General features: G+C 35.8%; 1 protein-coding gene across 1 annotated transcript in view; it reads left to right on the top strand.

The window, feature by feature from the left end:
• ASCC3 (activating signal cointegrator 1 complex subunit 3) overlaps nt 1-24,794 on the top strand; it is a 238,290-nt gene that overhangs the window by 91,555 nt on the left and 121,941 nt on the right. The window contains exons 12-13 of the mRNA XM_026666607.2: nt 6,800-6,976; nt 9,432-9,503. Coding sequence (XP_026522392.2) covers nt 6,800-6,976; nt 9,432-9,503 — 249 coding nt within the window. The remainder of the gene's footprint in view (nt 1-6,799; nt 6,977-9,431; nt 9,504-24,794) is intronic.

Below are 24,794 nucleotides of genomic sequence, written 5' to 3' on the forward strand. Positions count from 1 at the left end.
ATGAAATGTATGCAATAAAGAGTGGCATTTAATTATGTGATATTTATAGATCTATCACTAATAATTGCATCATGATGAAAGATCAGTTTGAGGATCAGTAATGCCTTATTATTCTTTTTAATAAAAACAAAAAGGTAGAATTATAAAATTTGGAAGGGCCATTGAATCCAACTTCTAGCATCATCCAATCCATCTCTATGCCATCTGCAGAGTGAAAAGTATTCCCTCTAGCACAGGGGTCAGGGAACTTTTTTACCTTTTACCCCCCAAAAATTTTATAAACGCCGACGTTACCCCCTTGATTTGAAAGGAAGGAAATCATACACTATTTGAATTCAAAATGTTATTGGATGTATTTAAAATTACTTTGAAAGCTTCAACGGGGGGAGAGTCCGAGTTTGGTGGTTTGCTTGCAGGCGTTTCATTATCTGACTAGGTAACATCTGATGTTGTTACCTAGTCGGGTAATAAAACGTCTGCCAGCAAACCACCAAGTTCAGGAATGCCAATGCCTCCTCATTGCAACCCTGAGCGACAGATAGTCCCTGCAGGACGGCTGAGAAGCCTCGCCTCTCGGCCCTGCCTTCATCAGCCCCATCCCTCAGGTGTCTCCCTCCCCCCTCAGCCCCATCCCTCAGGTGTCTCCTCCCTCCCTCAGCCCCATCCCTCAGGTGTCTCCCTCCCTCCCTCCCTCAGCCCCATCCCTCAGGTGTCTGCCTCGTTCCTCTCTCAGTCGCTCTCACTCCTCATCAGCCCAGGAAGAAACTGCTTCAAAGAAGCTGGCAGGGTGGCTTCCTGTGGCGCAGCTTCCCCAAAGCGCCCGTTCACCCCCGCCCGCCCGCCGCCCGTGGTTCAATCCAGTGCTCTGTTCTGCCTGCCTGCCTTCGTTTCTGGTAGTTTGGAGCAGCTTCGGCTGAGAAAAAGAGGCAAATAGATTATTATTCTCAGCCGAAGCTGCTCGAAACTACCAGAAACGAAGGCAGGAAGGCAGGCTGGATTGATTGGCGGCGGGGTGGGGGTAAAACGGGCGCTCGGAGGAGCTGCGCCGACAGGAAAAGCCACCCCGGCTTCTTTGAAGCAGTTTCTTCCTGGGCTGGTGGAGGAGCGAGAGAGCGACTGAGAGAGGAATGAGGCGGGAGGAAACCAAGCTGCCGAGCCAGAGAGCAGGACAGGCTTCCGTTGCTTCCTCCCTCCCCTTCTCTCATTTGTGTCCTTGATTCCCGATCCCAGCAGCATTCACCTAAGGCGAACAGAATGTCGGAAATAAAATGCCTGGGGGTAATGAGAACCAGTCGCGCCAGCGCGACCATCCTCATTACCCCCAGGATTTTCAGTTTTACCCCATTTGGGGTAATTTACCCCTGTTTCCCGACCACTGCTCTAGCATGTAAAGGCCATTGATAGCCCAGAGCCCAGATCTGAACTTTTGAGTACCATACTCAGTTCCTCTTATCAATCTGATAAGGAGTAATTCATGAGCAATTTTAATATGGTTTGTTAAAATATCTCACAAGGCAAAGAAATAAAAATACAATTCTATGTAACAGCAAAGAGAATTAAATAGAGAAACATAATAACAAAATTAACATGCATAACAATTTTTAAAATAAAAAGGGGGATAGAAACCTGGTAATTAATTCCAAAACAAAGACCATATTTCTAAATCTTCATTGTCTTCTTGTCCAAAAAATTCAATACATTTAAACAATTCATTGCTGCAAACCAAGTGTGTATTTTTTTTGTTTCCAATACAATATAATATTTTTAGTCGATCCCAAGGCTTGAAAAAATTATTGATTTCTTAATAGCTTCCAAATCCTAAGGATATAACTAAGAAGAACTCATGCTTCGTAATATAAAATAATTGATTCTAAGTCATATTAATAATCCTGTTGATGTCAGCTCCAAATGCAATAGTAATATGAGACAATCAAACCATGTATCTTAATGTTCCAAGTTTGGGGATAAATTTCTAATAGCAAGTGATTGTAAATAGCCCCTATCAAATATTCCCTGAGGTGTCCAATAGACACAAATATCCTCCTCCTTTTAAAGTTATATATTACAGTGTTCATGTTGTTTAATATGTTCTTTCATTGATTTACCAGAACAAGACATTCTAGCTTGTTATTCCAAAGGTCATATAAATAACTAATGTCAACTTCATCAGCGTCCGATAAAGATGGGTTACTGGCTTAGGTTCCATGAATAATTCCTCCAAAACTACTAACTGCTGTGGATCTTCAGAAACAATAATTGCATGTGGAGCAAATAAATGAAACAATGTGCCTAATTTGAATATATTGCATAAGTATATTTTCTGAACTTCTCTGGAGAAGTTCAAACATATTTCTAATTCTGTGAAAGAATTCTATGAAAGTTTTAAAAGTGGTTTCTTCAGGGTTGAGTTGATTCTAAGTAGTAATATTACAAGAGGTCCAGTTTAGAAACCTTTCTTCACTTTTAGGTTCTACTTGTTCTATTCTGTTCTTCATTCAGAGTATCCCTCACACAATATTTACCATATATTTCTTTGAGTTTTTGAGCCAGATTTACAGCTACTTAATTGTTACATCATCTAGATTGAAGATTTGCAACACTTCAGTTCTAAAAACATACTGTAGAGTGATAATACACAATGCCTGTTTGGAATCTTCTTTCAAAAAGTTGCTTCTTTTCATAGGCCTGCATGGTATCTGCATCATCTTAGGAAAACATGAAAGTGTATGATGTGCTTTGGAAAGAGTGTGGATTCTCTATTGTTACTTAGTTGAAATGTGTATTTTCTTGGAATTGTGCAGCAACTGTGCAAGCCCAGTAAAAGATGCAACAGTTTTATGAAGGTGCTGACATGTCCAGCATGTGTACACAGTGCCTGTTCCAAGGCATCAGATCTGAAGCATTTTATCTCCATAATGTAAACCATACTTGACTAGCTAGTTATCATTGTGTTCTTTGTCAAATGCTTTGTTAAAGCCAAGCATTCCAGGAATATGTTGAGGAAGTTGCTTAATTAAAAATGAGTCTGAGAAAACGTCTACATGGCAAACGTATGCTGAGTTCCGGTGATCATTGCATTGTTTTCAGGATGCTTATATTTTATAATATTCTCTAGGATCTCCCTAAATTTCAATCCGACTCTGGATGTGAAATTAGAGACATTTATCATCAAATTTCTCCATGATAATTCATAAAGTTTTACCAGATCATAAGCAACTTCAATCAGTACCCTAAATAGGCATCTTTCTGTCTCCAGCATCACTCTCATTCTTCAGTCTGCTCTTTGCTCCTCCTCCTCTTCCTCTTCCTCCTCCGCTTCTGCTTCCTCTTCTTCTCATTTTCACTGAGCTTTCTTTATAACAAGATTGGCTAGCAAATTTCTATCATCCATCTTGAACAATTATATCCTCCACCACTACATCTGCACGCCTATGAAATATCTGCAATTTATTTCTGGAAAGTATTATTTATATTTTTTGAACTGGTCACTGACTATATTAAGAATTATTTTTCTTTATATTTTATTCTCCTGATAAATAACCAACAACAAACTGCCTTATACTGTGTCTCTTCTTCCATTTATTTTAATCCAGATGTTCTCTGCAATATCATTGTCCTCATTTCCTTGAATTTCAGTGCAGATGTGGGAATTATTATCATAGAGTACAAGTTCTCCTTTCCATTACTTCTATTCCCCTTGAACAAATTGTATCTTTCAATTGCTATTTTCCAATCATGGAGTCACTCACTAGCATATTTAGATATGCTTGCCTTCCCATTCTTGTTTGTGTTTCATACTCTGAGCCTCATGTGTACATAGCAGAAGCTATGCATTTTATAAGCCAATATTTTTTCAGATTTTTAGTGTGCGCTATAAAGGAAATTGCTGTAACAAAGCTTTTCTCTGAATCTTTACTTCAGGGGTTTTCATTTCACAGGAATTAGTTCAGTTTAAAGACTTAGTGATCAATCAAATCTATATGCTGCATCTTTTAGACCTTGAGAAAAATATGCAGATGGAAGGATTGCTGCTTCTCCAAGATTCAGTCAAGAAGTAAAAGTTGTTGAATCTACTCAATTTTCAGCTGTGTTTCATAAGTAAACATTTGTCTTCTTTCGGTCCCATTCATGACCCCGGGAATTTTCCTCTGCAACTAGAGTAATAGAGGAATCTGAATGATGTATCAAACTCCCTTGTATGTAGGGCATTATTTCCAGTCTTTTCAGTCAAATAAAAATATTTTCAAACAAACATCATAAGATCCACAGTTGTTCTATTTTGTATGTAGTTATTCATTGTAATTGCTGATAACTTATTTCATTTTAGAATTCTCAGTTCCATTATTATTATTATTGTAATTATTATACACAAAAATGACAGTATACACAGCAAATGAGAAAACCATGCTGGATTTCGTATCACAAATCACTAGTCGAACACTTCCCAAGTGTTTGGGACTGCGTGATGTATCGGTGGATTATGCGAGCATATTTTTTATATAATAATAATAATAATAATAATAATAATAATAATAAATAATAATAATAATAATAATAATTCACAAAATAGTATGAAAATTATTAAAACACAACCAAATTATAGTCCTGACATTAAAAAATGATGGCTTTATTTGCCTTGTTCTCTTGTTCCAAAGAAAATACAAGCCAGAGGTGCATTTTAATTTAAGATAGATTATTTAAAAATTAGATACAAAGATTATATTCAGCATGACTGACTGCCTTCCATCTTATTGAATTCCTCCTGTCATTAACCTAATCTGTTTTGACTGTATGAAAGACATGTTATTATATGGCATCATGCTGGTGGAACTGGATTCATGTCACATCATTTAGGTTAACATGACCAGGTTGTTAGTTATTCCTATATATAATAAGAGTTGAATTTTTAATATTTCTAATAAAACTGACATAATAAGTTTTAACCTGAGCTAGAATTATTTTCTCCCCCTTTCCTCCATTCATACCTGATATTTATATAAACAAAATATATAAATCTATGCTAAGACTAGCAGGTTTAACAACTTTTAAACTCCTAATTAGAACTATTACCTTAAAATAACTGAACAATTGGCTTTTCAAAAAGAATTAAAATCTGCAATTATATCATCAATTACTCCCATAATACATATTCTTTTTTGTTCTTCAATTTTTCCTTACACCTATGATAATAGTCAGTATGCTGTATGGCTACCTAGAATTACCCTTAAATTTCTTTTTAATCTTACCATATCAAGCATTGGTGCCAGTGAATCTCAAAGATGTTATTTAAGATTCAGACAAAATTACCTTGATTAAAATATTTTCCAGGTTCTAAAACCTCATAGCTCTTAAATATAGAACAAGATACACATTTTAAGTCATGAATATACATTTATTTCTGTAGCCTGGAATTCTATTTCTGCTTCTCCTGTCTGAATTTCTTGCAGCAAAGTTAAGGGATATTAAGAAGCATTCTTAACATAACCATAAAAAGGTCTGTGCTTCTACTCTTTCATGCACTAGTTTTCAGTAATTGTAGAGTTGAAACGATGCTCATATTCCTCTCACTGTTACAGTAACCAATACATTTGATATGCCACTAAATCATGATAGGATTGGTTGTCTCAAATTTATTTTGGTATTCCCTTCATAATGTGGAACCATGTTACCTTCAGTCTATTTAGTGTACAAAATTAAAGTGCTCATTTTCAATCAAAAGCAAGCTTTGTCAGTTCTTAATTCATGAAAATAGAATTTAGCTGTACAGTTTTTCCAGTTGTAGTTCCTGAGGCATTTCTTCCTCTTTAGCTATTATTGTAATCTGCTGATTTGTCTATGCATTTTTCCCATTTCTATTTTATTTTTATTAGTATGGGATATGTATGTAGATAGTGAATGTAGGGAAATGAACAACAACAAAAACCCACGTAATAAATATGAACATCCCAGTGTATATTTTAAACAGTCACATACAATCAGTTTCTTGGTTAAAAGCAAATTAGAAGAATTAGGTCTTCCAAACCACTTGAACCTATAATAAAAAGAACCGGATCTCCTAACATGTTTGTGGAAGATGTTCCACAATCCAGCACCATTAATTTAGCGTACAGTGGTTGATAACACTTGTTGCAATGATAAGAATGTCTGCTGAAGCAACCCAGGAATTAATGGCTATCATAACAGTCATAGACCTGATTCGAATGTGGTATTACACTTAATAAGGATATGGTCCATCGTTATAATGTATAATGTTAATGCCATAATGACTGCAACTAGATGTGCCACAACTTCTATCACTAAGCAGTGCAATTATGTGATGTGTTTTACAGCAGTCTCAGTTACCATTGTTGAGCAAAGTAGTCTTCAACTTACAACCGATCACTTAGCAACTGTTTGGAATTATCACCGACCACCCTGAAGGTCCTTATGACCTACTTCTTAAAGTACCAACAGTTGCCCCCCCTCCCCCCCAGTTCAAATGACTGCATATTGGGCACTTGGCAGTCAGCCCACATTTACAAACATTGGCAGCATCCCACAGTTATGTGGGCATATTTCACGACACTTTCCATTTACTTCTAGCTTTCAGCAAAACCAGGTCATTGTTTCGCTCAACAACCATCATGACTTAAGACTATGATGGGCAAGCTGCATTATGGTCATAAGTCAAGGACTTACCTGTGTTTGGCTTTCTTTCTCAATTAAAATGCAATATACATTCAATCAATATGAAATCTTTAATTTATATACTATCTAATAAAATTAAGATAACTTACTTTTTCCTTTCTTCTTTTTCCAGGTTGAATCTACCCAAAGCATGATTAGGATCTTGGGGCTCTCAGCCACACTACCTAATTATCTTGATGTTGCTACATTTCTGCATGTTAATCCTTATATTGGGTTATTTTATTTTGATGGTCATTTCCGACCTGTTCCACTTGGCCAGACATTTATAGGAATCAAGACAACCAATAAGGTAATATTGAATAATAGGATACAAAGTTGAATTCATTTTTCTCAAAAATATGTTTCAGTATAATTAAGGAATGTATCTTTTGTAGCCAAAAGGACCCAGATTTAACTTTTGATGTTCTACACAAAGTTGCTACCTAAACCTGAGAAGATGCTAGTCATGATAGATAATTTTAGTTAGACATAAGAACATCATGGATCTCTAGATCTATCCCTTGGTGCTTAAGAGCATCATCTGCCTCATCTAATTCCTTTAATAAAATAATATGCTGCAAATCATTATACTAGTCCACAATATAATTATTTTCAGGAAAATATTCAGCCCCACAAAATTGTCACTGAGAAGTAGAGAACATCCTGTAAATGTCACCTGCATCTGATACTTGACTATTTATGACTGGCCACGCTCACCCTGGTAGGCAAAGGTTGTGTACATGAAATTCAGAGATTGAGAAAGAAACAGGAATATCTCAAAACATTATTAACAATAAGCAGATGGATATACTTACAGTAGTGTTTAAAAATTTGTGAAACCTTTTGAGTTTTCACTATTTCTGCATAAGTATGACCTAAAATATTATCTGTTTCCCATGCAAATTCTAAATTATATAGTATTCTTTTTTCCTTAAATTTACATAAATGTAAACAACAATACTATCTAATAATTGTTTATGTGTTTGTTTAGTTTTCAATAATTACCTAAGTAATTCTGAAAATCAAAGCATCAAAGTTCTTAATCACTTATCTATTGGAAATTAGGAACTCTAATTTACTAGTGAGTCCTTAGCTCAGTTTAGATTTGAATTTGCAACTCAAGTTGTATCCCACTGGGTAGCAAAACTTCTGAATAGAGTACATTGTTACAGTAGTACGATGTGAACCTCTTGTTGTCAATTGCTGTGGAATAGAAATGATTTATGAAATATTGTATTTTTGCAACTGATAGTATTTAGTAATAGAGCAATTGTGCTATGTAGGAAGAATTACTATTTGGCATCTTTTTTCCTCACTGAAGATTCTAGTAATGTTATGCTTCCTTAACTTTGGAATCAAGAATTCTGCGTAGGCATACTGAATGTGTTTTGTTCTCATTTTTTCATAGTTTGTTGTAAAAAGACAGATAATGGTTTATATTTTTTCCTGCGCTGTAGATTATTTATTCAGTGTGGTCAATTACTATTTTAGTCAGGATGTGCTGTGGACAGAATACCATTTCTGAGTTTGAATCTCTTAGCTTCATTCAACAATATTTCAATAATATATGGAATGAGAATAATCAGTGTTACCAAAAATACAAGCTGCTTTCCAAATGGGGCAAAGCACCTGTGATCACATTGCAAACACCTCCATAAAAGAAGACAGTTTAAAAAATGCAGTTATTTTTGCATTATTGATTGTGCAGGCTTTTAATTGCATAGATCACAAGAAATTGGGGGCAGTCCTTAAAAACATGCTTGTAACCAGTTCACATCTGCATATGAGGAATTTATGTGCTGACAATTAAAATGGAAATGTGGAATAGCTAATTGATTCAAAATTGAGGAAGGTTTGTGCCAGGACTGCATCCCGACCCACTTTCATTTTAACTTATATTGGGAACATATGATGAGAATTATTCCATTAAAAGAAATACAATATGGAATTAAAATTGATGGAAAAGAATACTAATCTTAGATGAAGTTTGGTGACTGGAAGTGAGGAAAGTCTCAAGTAACCTCTTGCTAAAAGTGAAAGAGAAAAATGTGAAAGGTGGACTGCTTATTGGTGTTGTTTTTTTTTAATGACCTCAAGTAGTAGTGCCAATATAACATAGATAGCTGAAGGAGTAGTTTCTTGTCTCTGATCTTTCAGTCATAACATGGCTGTGATAGCTGGACCATCAGAGAAGTCACTGTCAAAAAAATCAGCAGTTTTGAAGTTCTGAGGCTGGATAAATTGATTGAGAGATCATTCATTAGCAATAACAAATTACATATTACTAGCTGAAGTAAATTCAGGCAGCACATTGAAAGCACCAGTAATAAAGCTAAAGCTTATTTAGGACATGTACTTCAGAAGCAAAAAACTTCAGAGAAGATCCTGATTCATGAAAGAACTGATTAGAAAAGAGATTGGCAAAAGACAAGATTGATAGATATTATCAATATCCAAAAAAGGCGTTCCTAACTGCAGATAATCCTACCTTACTATTATCAAGCGGTCACGAAGGACCAGAAATCACTGAGCAACAGCAACATTTTCATTTTAAGCTGTGTTTTTTCTTAACCATTACTTCCTGTTTGAAAGTAATACATACTGTGTGTTTCTACCACTGATGGAAAGAGAAATATATAATATCTTTTGTTTACCAAATGGTGGGATATATTATGTGCATTTTAAAAATATGTGTCATATGTAAAAAAGATAAAACAAACCCAAAACTATGATTCCAAAATAAAATTTTGTGTCCTGAATTTCAGGTACAGCAGCTGATTAATATGGATGAAGTTTGTTATGAAAATGTGTTGAAGCAAGTAACAGCTGGGCATCAGGTAAAGTTGGCTTATTGGTTTTTATTCAGAATGTATTTGTGTATAACATCATCTAGAACTTATACTTTTCATATATCAATACTTTGATTTTTCTCAATTCCATCTGGAAATCAGATGAGTCATCCTTCTAAAGTTTTTAAATAAAGGATGTCTAAAAATGACAGCCTGTGGAATCAAAGATTATAGAATGCAAAAGTAGAATTTCTTAGCTGTTCTTGCTGTTCTTCTGTAATATAAACATATTAAGAAATGTACCCTGACCTAATGAAATAATGTATTCTTCTGCAAACAGACTATACCCCTATTTTGACAAATAAAACACTTAATTGGATTGCAGTCACATGATCCATTGAAAATGACTGCTCTAACAAACACCTGCAATTTAATAGGGCTAAATAGTGTCTTCTAGTTTTTCAGATTGGTTGCCACAATGCCAGGAAACCTGAGTGGCCAAAATCTTGCCTTTCATTTCTTGATAGGGACACATTTTGTGGCAGACTTGATCGACTGAGGCAGCCTAGCTATTTTATAATTAGAACTGAATTTCACTTAAGGTTTTTGTAAAGTTTGCAGGCTTTGGTTGTCAAATTATTTTCCCTCCTACATCCAAAGGATATAGAACTGTCCAACTACAAATAAGAATACGATATATAGCATCATATTGTAATGAAGTTGTACAGTTGCATCCCCATTTCTAAGTATGAAAAGAGCAACTGATTTATAAGTTTAATACTTCATCATCCTATTACTATCCAGTTATCTTTCATTCAGGGATATAGGTACCAATATTTGGGAGGCCCATTTTTATATAAGTTTCCTGGGTGTTAGATTTGTTGGAAAGGAAAAAATCTGCCTACAAATGGGGTTGCCGTTATGCTTGCAAATAATGTGATATGTGAGATATATGGATTTGTATTAAGAGGAATTAAAAGTACATCCATTTTCATCCTGGTAGTCCTTTGCGGGGGAAAGTTAAATACTTAAAAACAATATGAGTAATGAAAATTAATTTGATTTCAAGGAATGGGGTCATTATATGAACAAATAGGAATTATTAAGAAAAAGAAAAGCAATAGACTGTTTTTGGTGTTTGCTTTACCCTATTTTCTACTGATTAAAAAAGAGGTTGAAAAATGCATAACAAAACAATCCACTTGTTCTTTTCTGGCATAAACCACCTAGACAGTGATTCCATAATAAATACTGTTCAATTTAGTTCAGAAGATAATTAAAACATGTCTATTATTAAAGCAGGAGTCTCCAACCTTGACAACTTTAATACTTGTGGACTTCAACTCCCAGAGTTCCTTAGCCAGCCATAATAGAGACCCCTGTATTAAAGGTATTAAAGGGTATGGGGAATCCGAATACAGTCGTTCTTACTCATTTGGGGTATTTGTTGTAGAAAGTGATGAGCTTTTAAGTGCTTCTTCTGTACGCCATATTTAAATGTTGTTTTCTTTCCCTTTGAATATCACATTTCCAAATTCATCTTGATTTTTTTTCTTTGCGTAAAGAAGTATAATTCAGAATAAGTTCAGATTAAAGCTTCCATATAACTTATGGAAGAGTCAACCTCTGATCCCAGTGACCAACCCAGATTCAAACTTGAACATTATCCGGGGACATATATATTTGCCTTCATTTGTAAGTTCAGATACTTTGTAATAAACCATACATTTGGAATGGCATAAGGAGAATATCAGAGGATAGTCTAGTGCTGACATAAGGTCTTGTTCATTTTTCTTTTAATCTTCTTCTCTTTTTTAAAATATGCCCTACATGTGACCCAAACATTGAAAACTAGTGCCTTTGAAAAGATCTATAAAATGTTCTTGGCATCTATTCAGTTAACTTCCTAATTGCATTTTTCTTTAAAAAGAAGAAAGAAGAACATTCTATCTGTCCTTCAGAAAAGCTTGTTCTCATGAGCATTCAGGAAATAATTTCTCCTTAACTTTATTGCAGTCATTAACCAGCACCAGAGAATTGGTATTCAAATATTCAAAATATCCAACACTAAATTGACAATGTCAGGATAGTTAATAAAAGTGCATACAGACAAAAAAAAAATGACTAAAAGACAGTATTAAATCAGAATATGCTAAAAGTCTTGCAAAGGCTACACGTATACAACAAGAAGAAATTAAAATTAACAATCTGGAAAATGTAAAGCTGGAAAAGCAGTATAAAGTACAATTACTACATAAATAGGCATAAATGCACACATAATGTCTATTCATAAATAAAACAATAAAATTATCCAAAAGGGATTTAAGAATTACAAACTTCTTTTATAGACCCCTGTCAAACCAGAGAAAAATATGCTATAATAGGTGACATAGCATGTTCACCCCAAAACCAATAGTTAATGCTGAACCTGAACTATTTCTGGCTATACATACTCAGGCAGGTTTAGTTCTTAATTATTCTTTGCTTGATTTTGCATGAAGTAAGAGGCAACTTAGCTGAGATATCATGTGTGAGAGAAAAAGAATGAAGACAGAATCTCCCTAAGAATATATTGTAGATGCAGATAATGGAGTCCTCAGTCTGGCAAGATTTTGTCTGTAGATGTGACATAACAAAGAACTCAGCTTGGATGAATTATCATGCGTCATTCTTGGTTTTGAGGCTGACAGTATGTGACAATTGTTTTTTTTCATGAACTGGACTATTTTTCATGTAATAGAATCATTAGGGAGTATACAAATTTAATCATAAATTTAATATGTTAAAAATAAGACTTGAAGTTCTTTTGTCAAACCAGCTATCTGAATATGTTATACTCCTAGAACCAATTATTCCAGGTAGTTTTTTACTATAAGAAACAAGTTTATAGAAAAGAACAGTCAGATCTGTTACTTGCATTGTGGAATGAACATTATTTATTTTTTTAGAAGTTGCTGTAGTTATAATATTTTAAACAATATTTGGAAAGTAAGCTCAACACCAGTCAGATAGAACCAATTGAGAATTATGGTGATGGAATCTTCACAGATTCGAACAGGATGATCTGATGCACCAGACTATAAAATATTAGACCAACATGAAATAATTCATTGAATGATTCTTTGAAAGACCTAATTGTAGATGTGAGTAAAAGACCACTGGAGAAATATGTTTCAATACATTTGACCTACAGGGAGTCATTGACATAAATACAACCATTCATTTAGTGACTTCAAGGAGAAAAGCAACCTAGAACTAAGGAGACATTTCCTGACAGAAAAATTAATCAATGCAACAACTTGCCTCCAGAAGTTGTGAGTGCTCCAACACTGGAAGTTTTTAAGAAGGGATTGGCAACCATTTGTCTGAAATGATATAGTTTCCTGCCTAAGCAGGGGGTCAGACTAGAAGACCTCCAAGGTCCCTTCCGACAGTTATTCTGACTGTTTGAAGTTAGAATGGCACTGAAAAATGGACTTATAACTGTTTTTCATACTTACAGCCATTGCAGCATCCCCATGGTCACATGATCAAAATTCGACCAGTTGGGAGCCGGTTCACATTAATGACATTTGCAGTGTCCCAGGGTCATGTGATTACCTTTTGCAACCTTCTGACAAGCAAAGTCAGTGGGGAAACCAGATTCATTTAATAACTATGCTACTAAGCTAAGAACTGCAGTGATTAACAACCATGACAAGAAAGGTTGTAAAATGGGGCAGAATTCACTTAACAAATATCTTAGAAAATTTGAACTCAATTGTGATCATAAGTCAAGAGCTACCTGTGCCCTTTCCAAAGGTTGACAGAGGGCACATAAGACCTCCACCCCATGCTTTTTAGTGTTGAGTCGTTGTAACTGGCAACACAGTAATAATAATATTGAGAAAAGCTGTTTATAATATGTGTTTGTTTAACCCAAGATAAATCATATCAGAGTTAGTAATAAACTACTCAAATGTTTTCCCTTAAAATATCAGAACATTGCTTATTCATTCAGTTAAACATGCCTTTTCGTTGAAGTACTTCTCTTGTTAAAAATACAAACAGAAGTGTTAGAGGAGAAATGGCTGTAAATTTATTTAACTTAAATCTCTTTCTTTCTTTCATTCTTTCTTTCTTTCTTTCTTTCTTTCTTTCTTTCTTTCTTCTCTCTCTCTCTCTCTCTCTCTCTCTCTCTCTCTCTCTCTCTCTCTCTCCCTCTCTCTCTCTCTCACCCCACACACACAGCAACTATTTGCATTATGAAAAAGAGTAATAATCATAAATAATTTGCTGTTATTAATGAAAGCATTATGCTATGCTATATATTGGAGGCTAAAAATGCAAATGTATTATTAATACTGACTGTGTAAATAGTAGTTATGCATTTTTTGTCATGCTCAAATCTCAGTAGTTTTTTTTTTCCCTTTCCAGGATTTATTGAGTCTTTGCGTCTTAAAACATTATGTCTATAGGCTGTCTTTTATCCATTATTCCCACCTCTTTTTTAAAAAATGGAATGAAGTTCCATGCCTTACTGGTATTACAGAATAAATAAAGTAGGAAGGTAGTGGTATTCTGTGAAAGCATTCGTTACAACAGATGGAGAAAATGTTTTAGCTGTCCTACTCTAGGCTTCTTGGCTTTGAGCTCTTCTTTGCTACTGGGAAATTAAAAATTAGGAATTCCGCCTTGTATTTTTATCCAAGTGATCAAATGAAAGCAATATCTTATTTGTAGGTTTCTCTTTGAATTAGTGAATGTATATATACTAATAGCATTCTCGCTTTACCATCTTAATTGCTGTTAAGAATAATCTTTTTATTTTATACAGAATTAGTTTCCTTTACCATGTGAATTTCTAGGACAGATTTTTTTTTTTTTTGTTAAGAAAATTTGGAATTCTGTCCATTCAAATACTTACAGAATCACTTTTAATTTAAATGTTAAAATTCTTACAAGTTCTTACACTTGCAGGGAGGTTGGATCTATCAAATTAGTTATCCCTCAGCGACTGATGGATCCAGAGGGGTTGCAGAGGGAGCTGAGGGTTTCTCTGTTTGTTTGTTGTATGGTTCATCCAAAGCTTTAGTTACTGCTTGGAATATGAGGCCTTGAATTGGATTATACCTATGTGACCTCTCTCTTGTGGATCCTATCACTCCCCATAGTTTATGAAGGAGCTGAGGGAGATGAAACAGGAGAAGAGATGTCCAGAGTGTTGCTGACCCTCACAAAAGAACGAAGACGATCAAACAGGAGTAAGAGCTGCTATTAAGGCCTACTTTGTGGCAGTAAGGTCACAACTCAAAAGGAATGATATAATAAGATATCCAAACAGGAAAGAACTAGATCCTCAAGACACTTGCTTGATGCAAGATGCAAGAATTGAAATGCAAATTTCTGGAGAGATGCCATTGCAGAGGTCAGGTGTCACAACAGAAAAGGCACACTTCCTAAGACCCTTCAGATGCTTTAATGATAGAATCAGAACAAGCCTACTCTGTTGATTCTTACAGGGCAGGTAATAACAATGGGGGAAAGGTAATCCCTGAAAATTCCATATCCCTGCTTGAAGATCTTTAGATGTTACAGCCAGCACTTTGAATTTCACCTGAAATCACACTGGCAACCAGAAATTACATAGAGTGCTTTAGGCAACTAAAATGTCGTATTTCTACTGAGCACACCTATAAATTCCCATGTAGCCATTTTTTGAACTAGTTGCAACTTTAGAATTGTCTTCAAGGGCAGCACCATATAGAATGTATAGCAGTAGTCCAAACATAAGATAATTAACGCATAGTGGCTATGAAAATGAAATCATGGGCCAGGAAAACATGCAACTAATACACAAGACCAGTCTGGATAAAGGTTTTCCTGGCTAGAGGGAGCTAACCCCCACCCCACATTCCAGTGTCCACCAGTTCTCTCTCTGGAACTACAGTTGTATTTTTTTTTTTAAATTGTATTACCTTTACAAATAACTTAAGATGGCAAACATATCCAGTCCATGCAAAACAAAGATGGCAAATCTCCAGTTCTTAAAACCTTGAGAACCACATCTACCACGTGTCAGTCAATTTTAAGTTTAAGCCTTTATCTCTCCTTCCAAACCTCCAGGCAGTGCAAAAAGGGCAAAAATATTTTAATAGCATTTCTTGTCTGTCCAGTGTTGATAGACAATGTATATTAATAATCAATACAAATAGAGTGTAGAATACATTTCACAGTTGTATCATAAATCACTTTTATCTTCAATATAAAATATTTAAAAAATGGTACAATCATGAACCATGCAAGTTACTGTTCTATCCCCTTAATTCAATCTCCAGTAGTACAATGTTTGCAATCGGTCCTTACTGAACAGTCACTGAGAAAAAATATTTGACATTGCATTACCTAATATTAAGACCAAAAGAACTGATTTTGCCTACTTTAAAAGGCAGTTGTCCTTTGGTTTACGTGTGTGATCAGATATATTAATACTTTTTTTTGTAGAGGACAAGAGACCAGATTATACAACTCTTTAATTCAAAGTTAAAGATAAGTAATTCAGATGTAATCCTGCTGAAAGAAATATCATTAGAATACTGCATTAGAGAAAAATACGTCTTGCTGACTGATAAAATAGAAGGTAACATTTAGGTGGACTAAATTGAAAAGAGATTTTGACTTTTAAGCAGAAGACATTTTGCCTTAATTCAATTCAAAACACAATAAAAATTTTCAAAACACAGAAGATTGAACTAGATACAAATGGAAGGAACTACACAATTAACATCAAAGGAAACTGGGGAAGATACTATTTCATTAGGTGCCAGAGGTATTAGACATTTCAAAATTTATAAACTGATAGGTTAGGCATTTTAAACATGGAGCTCAAATGCCTAATGTGGGAATATAAATGGGGCAAATATCACCCTCTCCCTAGAAAAGAAAGAAGGTGTTTCATTCTTTAAAGAAATTAAAGTTGTGTGTAATTTTTTACAAGAACACATATAAAAAGAAAGATTAAAAAATTAACGTATAAAAACTTGGGAGAGGAATTTTAGGGAATTGTTTTGTACATAAATTCACAATTGCAATGTAAATGATATTATCTGATGATCAAGGCAGATTTGTGGGCGTGTAGATTTATTTAATGAAGGCACATTATAGGGGTTAAACTCCTATCAAAGATAAATGTGCATTTTTCAGTGGAAAAATTAATGGAGCTGCCATATGAAAGTTGGCACCTAATGGGAGATTAATCTGGCCACAACTATAGAACATTAACAAAAGGGATCTAAACGCAAGGCAAACTACCAAAAATATTCTTTGGCATAATGGATAATCTTGAATTGATTGATGTATGGAGAAATAAAAATAGTGATGCTAAGGAATATATTTTTCAGAAAGACATCGATTTTAATCTGGAATAGACATGTTTTGGCTTTCAAAAGTTTGGGCACTTGTGTTAATAAATTTGAAATATTGCCAAAGAATTTTTCTGACCGTAATCCAGTGACTTTAATATGCAAAAAGAACTTCTAAATGAAGTCTAAATGAAATATTACTAAAGGTGAATTAATACCGTGTTTCTCCAACAATACAGCCTCCCCCAATAGGAAGACCCAGCATGTTTTCTAGGCATAAAATGAAATTAAGCCCCTCCCCCCAAATTTAGGCCTATTTTAAAACATGCAAAATGGGGGGAAGGGTGGGGGGACTTGCCATTAGGAGCGCCCCACGGGCAGCAATTCCTCGCCACCAGCTGCTCCTAATGGCAGAGTGCGGAGAGCTCCCTACTCCTGCCAAGCACCTTTGCGGCAGACCCAAGACCTTCAGTGCCCGCCACTGTTGCTTTCCCTTCTGCCCATGCCGCCGCCGCGTTTGGAGCTGCCACTTCCACGTTTGGAGCACCACTGCTGTTTGGAGCACCGCTGCCGTTTGGAGCTGCCGCTTCTGTATTTGGAGCTGCCGCTGCGTTTGGAGCTGCCGCTTCTGCATTTGGAGCTGCCGCCGCGTTTGGAGCTGCCGCTTCTGCGTTTGGAGCACTGCCACTGTTTGGAGCACCACCGCCATTTGGAGCGCCGCCGCCACTCCAAACATGGCGGCAGCTCCAAACGCGGAAGTGGCAGCTCCAAACATGACGGCGGTGCTCCAAATGGCGGCGGCACTCCAAATGGCAGCGACACTCCAAACACGGAAGCGGCAGCTCCAAATGTGGCGGCGGTGCTCCAAATGGCGACAGCGCTCCAAATGTCAGCGGCACTCCAAACACGGAAGTGGCAGCTCCAAACGTGGCGGCGGTGCTCCAAATGGTGGCGGCACTCCAAATGGCAGTGGCACTCCAAACACGGAAGCGGCAGCTCCAAACGTGGCGGCGGAATGGGCAGAAGGGAAAGCAACAGCGGCGGGTGCCAAAGGTCTTGGGTCTGCAGCAAAGGTGTTTGGTGGGAGTAAGGAGCTCTCTGCGCTTCGCCATGATCACCCGTTAGGAGCGGCTGGTGGCGAGGCTGCTGGCGGGGCACTCTAGATGAGGATGCAAGGGGGGGAATTAAGTCACCCCCCAAAAGACAGCCTAGCTGTTTTTTCGGGGCTCAAAAAAATATAAGACCCGGCCTTATTTTATGAGAAACACGGTAGTGGAAGAATTAAAAAAGAATTTTTTGAGAAGAACCTCAGTAAGGATATTGATATTAAAATAGTATAGAATGCCAGGAAAACATTCATATGGGGACAATTTATTCAGCAGAATAATACATTTGAACCCAAAAAAATGCAAAGGATTCTAAGTGATATAAAGGAAAAGGAGGATGAACTAATGAGATTTCCAGGGAGAAAAAAAATCTCATTTCAAAGTAAACTCCTACAGTATCAACGTTCTATGTTAAGGGTGAGAGAGATGGAAATAAAATTGAATTTTCTTAAATAAAGGAACTTTGAGTCAGCAGATAAACTAGGGAAATAGCTTAGAAAGGAGAGGGAAAAGAAAATTTACAAAATTAGAAAACAATGGTGACCAATAATGTTAATATTCAAGAAAATTTCATCAGTGGTATACATTGCACAAAACAAAAGAAATTTCATCAACAAGGTCAGAATTTTTAAAGAAAGAAAAATCTACCAAACTTAATAGATGCCCAAAGATGAATGATGAAGTGGATCAATAATAAAAAGAGAAATTTGGATTGCTATAAGGAAGATAAAAGTAGAGCTCCTGACAGATTATCTTCTTCTTATAAATATTTTGAAGATGAACTTTTATTACCCTTGCAAAAAATCATGAACTCCATTTTAAATACCGTATTTGCCGGCGTATAAGACGACTGGGCGTATAAGACGACCCCCCAACATTTCCACTCAAAATATAGAGTTTGTTATATACTCGCCGTATAAGACTACCCCTCTTCCACACACCTTCCACTTTTGCACTTTTTTTTTTTTGACGCACTTTTCTGCTTTGGACAATTTTGAAATGAGCTAATCCAATTTTGAACCAAGAATATGCAAATAGCTATGGAGTTTAGAAATGAGTTTTAAAAATATTTTTCATTGCTTACCATTAAGCGTAAAATATGTTGTAAATAAAATGAGAACACAGGAAACGTTCTCTTCTCAATACAGCTGATCTCTCTCTCTCTCTCTCTCACACACACACACACACCAAAACCCGGACACTGAAAAGGCTGCCAAGGAACAGTATATTCAATGCCTTCTCTTTAATCAAGAAACAAGGAATTCCTTAGAATCTTTTTTTTTCCCCAAGTGGCCCTCTTTAAAAAAAAAAAATGGAGGTAACACTTTCATTCAAAAAGTCTTCCAGTATCTGGAGTCGCCAGACATATTGAAGTGAGGCAGGAGAGTAAGTGAAATTTGAAATGATCCAGCTACCGCTTTCTTCCTCCCGCCCGAAGGCCATTATCTCCACGTCAAAACGAACGAGGGGAGGCAAAGAAGCCAAACACGCTAAAAAGGATCTCTTTATTTTCCTACACAAGGTCACACCTACTTTTCCGCATTCAAAGGACAACCTCTCCTCACCACCACCACCACACACACACACACCCCAATACCCGCAAACAATGTTCTGGGCATTAATCACCATTGCTACATTAACCTGGTAAATTTATACCCTGCCTCCCCAGTGTTGCTTTGACGGCAGGATTTCACACAGCGGGCGCCGCTCGCTCTCTTCTCCGCTCTCCCACCGTTCGCACATGTTGGAAGCACCGTAAACCTGATAACCCACCCGGGCTCCCCATCCTTAACCTACAGCCGCCCGCATGCAAAACCTGCGTGCAAGAAAAAAAGAAAAAGAAAAGTACGCCGCACGTGAGGATCTTCGAATCCTCTCCCCCACACCGCTAAGGAAGGAAGAGGGGAAAGGTTTGACAGCGCGTGGCAGTGACACCCGCCACACAACACACACACACACACACACACACACACACACCCGCCCCCAGCCCTCCTCCCGGCTGCAACTCAAGCTCGAAGTGGGAGTCGGAGTCCTCCCGGCGTATAAGACGACCCCCACTTGGAGGCATGTTTTTCAGGGCAAAAAGTCGCCTTATACGCCGGCAAACACGGTAATAGATACTGGACAGTTAAACAGGAGCACATATAGCATTGATTCCTAAAGAAGATTTTTTTACTTTGTCAAATACACACACACACACACACACACACACACACCAATACACACACACACACCCCAAAATCATTACTGATAATGATTATAATCTATTCACAATGATTATAGCTGAAAGACTGAAAAATATTTTACAACATTTTATCCATGAATACCAGTGTGGTTTTTTACCTAAGAGACAGTTAAAAGGTAAGAGAACCAGTTTGTTGTAGTGATTAAGGTACTGCCCTACAAACCAGGAGACTGTGAGTTTTAGTCCTTCCTTGGATATGATTGAGTGATTTTGGTTGGGTGATTTTGGGCCAATGACTTTTTCTCAGTCCAGCTGGCCTCACAGAGTTGTTGTTTTGGAGAAAATAGGAGGAAGGAATATGTTCACCACCCAGAGCTACTTATAATAATATAATAAAGGCAATTTTTTAAAATATCCAAATAAACAAATAATAATAGAAATGCTCTTAATGTACTTGGACTAACCGAATAAAAAACAGACTGCCTTAATATTTTTTGATGCTTAGAAAGCTTTTGCCAATTTAAGATAGAGTTTTTGGTTTAAAATGTTTGGAAAGTATAGATTTTGGAGAGACCATTAATATATGGGTGATATATACTTGCTTTGGTACAGCAAAACAAGAACATAGATAGCAACTGAAATGAAAGAGTCGTATCAGAGTGGAAAGAAAACTATGATTGATTCACATGTTATTTAATATAATATAGCATGAGAAGGAAACAGAATAGACAAATAATGTCAATATAAGGGAAAAAATGAAAAATATTCAACATTATTCAAAAATACATGAAGTTACCTTGTTTAATCCATTAATTGGGAAACTCAACCTAGACTGGATTCGCATGTGGCTGTGAATATTGATGCAACAATCAACAGGGTGTCTTGCTTTTGTTTGCAAATATTCAGGTCAAACATGTTATTAGTGATTGTTATAATTGCTTTTATTTTTTTAATCAAAGATGTAATATATTTTATTAAACCTGCGTTTTGTTGCTATAAGTCATCATAGCAATGGAACATTGTGATTTTGTTGTACATCTTGATTTATCTTTTGTTCTAATACAGTTTTCTATTTAATTCATTTATTATATTTTAACATGCACTTTTGTAAGGCATGTGAAATAGCCCTTCGGAAACTAAAGGTGAAATAGTTTTCAGTCAATTTAATAATTCTGTTATGTATGCTAAATTCAAATCTGTAACTCCTGTCAAATTAAAAGCAGGAGATTGTGGCATTTTTTTTACGTTTTTAACATGTTATTCATCCTCAGGTAATTTCTGAATAATAGCCAAATTAAAGATGAGCTCCCAGCAGATGTTTTCTCTAAATCACCCCTGACAATGTGAGCTAATAATGCTGTGTCTGTAGATTTTTCTAAATATCTTATACTTTGTGTAGAAAATTATAATGAAGCACTGCAGTAAGTGTCCAAATCAGTAGGCATTTGTATGCTGTTTTCCCAAGTTGGCAGGTGGATGAACCAGACAAAAGACACCTGGATAAATCAGCTGATATAGGGTTTGCTGCAATTTATATGCCTTAGCAAATGTTGAAGAGCAGCTCTGTAAATCCAGACAGCAAGAAGTAAATTTATACAGCACAGTAAAAACAGATTCTTTGCTTATCAGCTAACTATTTGATGGGACTGAAAGGAAATGGAACTATAACTTGTAAATATTGTACCTTTGAGTGGCTAGGTACCAAGATTTTGGTAGGGAAGATTTTGGAATTCAGAAAGGTTGAAGGAAGTTCCTAGTTAAAAAGATTTTCATCATTTGCACTGAGCATGAATAATGTTGTAATGGAAAAAGAGTTCAAAGCTGATGTTAAGTTTTGAAATAAATGTTCTTAGATTATTATTCCACTAACAAGTTGCATACATGAGTCAAAAAATATAAATATTCATCCTTTTTAATTCTGAGTATTAGAAATATGACCTATGAGCTCAATTTCATATTTTTCAGTAGTATTTTCTCATCTATATTCATGTAAGTCTGGAGTATGTCCGCACACAAGCTCAATTCTCTCTGCATTTCAGATTCCATCACAAAAGTAAAATATATGTTCATTTACATTAGAAGCACTAAGCCATCATTGTCTCAAGTGTCTGGCATAAGGTTACAATCAGGAAAACAGACATGGAAAGGGATTGGAGGAGAGTGGTTTTTAATACTTCTGCTATGCCAATCTTCCAAAATAATTATCCTTACATATGGGCGTCCCACTAAATAAAAAAAGGACGGTGTGGAGAGAGGATTTTCAAAATTTGAATAAAAGCATTAACCGTTAATGGGAACTCCATAGCACCACCTTCCCACTCTGAAATGAACTTGTCAGGAAAATGCCACAGAAGTCATCAATAGCCTAACCTCTCTATGTACGTTTGCAAAAACAATCCTTAGTTACAAATGTATTCAATTAAATAAAAGATCACGTATATTGTAGCATAAATATGTCTCTGATGCTTCATTTTTGTTTCCATGTGTAAGATAACACTTTTACTTTGTTTATATTACACTAGCAATCAGCAAAAGTAATTAAAGGCAACTAACTGTTTAACATTTTCATAGATCTCTGTGAAGTTTTTGATTCCATAAAGAGAAACATTTATGGAAGAAATTGATCATTGTAAATGTGGCATTCATAATTTTACTTCTATACTCTACTTAGACACCTACTTCAAAACATATAGAGGTGTAAATGATTCTCTAACTCAGAATACATCTGCCCATAAATGTGTTACACAGGGTTGTAACCTCTATGTCAACGATTTTGCAGGATTCCTGCATGCTTAAGATACTGATTTAACAAAGATTTACGATCTTAACTATTAATAAATAAGATAAAGCTGATAGATAACAGAAAACTTTCAGTGGGATGACAACTGAGTTATATTGTTAATATGAAATTGGAGTATCACTATAATGACACAGCAGAAATGTTCCATGTCATACAGTTACAAAGATTTTGACTGAATTTTTAAGCCTCTTGGGGTACTTCTGAAGATAGCTTGTTCCTAAAGATATTCAAAATGCTCTGGTTTATGTTCCAAAGTTAATATTTATTTATATTCACCATCATAGAAGCATTTCAAACTTGGAACATTTCTGTTTCAGTTTTAAGAAGCACATTTTAAGCGGAATGCTTAAAATTCAAAATAAAATCTTTTGAATTTGAAATGTTTTGCACACTTCTACCTCCTATCAATCAAAAAGATCACATTCAAAAGAGAACTTTAATGGAATTTATGTGATTGATGTTTTTAGTAGTAGGAATCTTTGTTCTCGTTCAGTGTAAAATAATTTAGAGGTAAGTTGTACACTAAAGCAATCAAAATTTAATTTCGGTCATATATTTGTAAAGAGATTTTTGAAATGTTTTAGTTTAAAATGGCTTCTTCTTATAAAAAGTGTCATTATGGTATTATTTCTTTACACCAACGACTAGTTAAAAAAAACAAAATTTCCTTCACCCACCCACTCACCTACCCAATATTCTGTAGTGCTAACCTGGAGATATTTCCTTTGTGCTTTGCTTGCATATTTGTCATTTAAAAGTTTAGTTTTCCTGAAAAAAGCTACACAAGCTTTCGGCTCTTGAGACACTAGAGCTAGCTTTGAACTTCAGAGTACAGATCTAATTACACAGCTTGTAGCTGTGGAACCACTTTTCTCTATTCCAAATTACTTTTTCCAACTTATTTGCATAATGTAATGCATTGAGGCTAGCCACTGAAATAAAAAATTCTCTTGACATAGTTAGGACAGGATGTGTTACCTATCTTCTGCCTGTGATGTTTTGTTTTTTCAGCTCATTTTATAGGCTGAATTAAAGGGATGCCTTTTGAAAAAAAATTGGTGGTCTTGGACCATGTTGCTCTATTTTTTCTTATAGTGTGCTTTGGAAGTAATGATAAATGAGGCTTGTATTCTACATGATTAATTCCTTGCTGATGCAGGAACTGATGCTATTCGCATATTCCTATCTGGGTATGAGACAATGGAATTCCCAAATTTGAACACTCTCCACATAGAGCTTTAGTTTTCAAAAATTCTTCTCATTTTACAGGCTTGTAAAAAAAAGTCTACTGTAAAGAAGGATAGATATACATTTTCTCCTTTTCTTCAATTGTTAGAACACTGTGATTCAATGAAATTTATGGTGCCAACTACTGGCTCTCGGGCTTGTTTTAAAAGATGAATATGTGATTGAAAAGTAAATGGTTTGATTCTGTTGAAGGCCCCATTCTAAGCATACCTCTTTATGAGAATTAATTATTTCTTTATTTAAAAGATTTGTATGGTCACCCATCTTAGAGCACAACTCTGGGTTCATAACAAAATTAAAATTGCAACGCAATAAAACCATAAAAACAAAGACTAAAACATAGTGCTTCAATAGTCCTCCTAGGATGTCCCACTCAACACCCACAGGCTCTCATCACTCTACCTGAGCACCTTGGAGAAAAGCCAGGTCTTTATGGCTTTCTGGAAAGCTAAAAGGATCAGATCCTACTGGGTTGCCAGTAGGAAGGTGCTCCACGGGGTAGGGGCAACCATAGAAATGATACACTTCCAATATTTTAGGGAATGGAACATGCCCATTCAGGTAACTTGGTAGGCAAGCAAGTACTTTCAAGGAAAGGCAGTCCCACAAACAACCAATCCCCAAGCCACATAAGGCTTTAAATGGGATAATCTGCACCTT

This window comes from Notechis scutatus, chromosome 1 (genome assembly GCF_049901735.1).
Source record: "Notechis scutatus isolate UNSWTSFEM ecotype Mainland chromosome 1, rNotScu1.2, whole genome shotgun sequence".
In the NCBI taxonomy this organism is placed as follows: Eukaryota; Metazoa; Chordata; class Lepidosauria; order Squamata; family Elapidae; genus Notechis; species Notechis scutatus.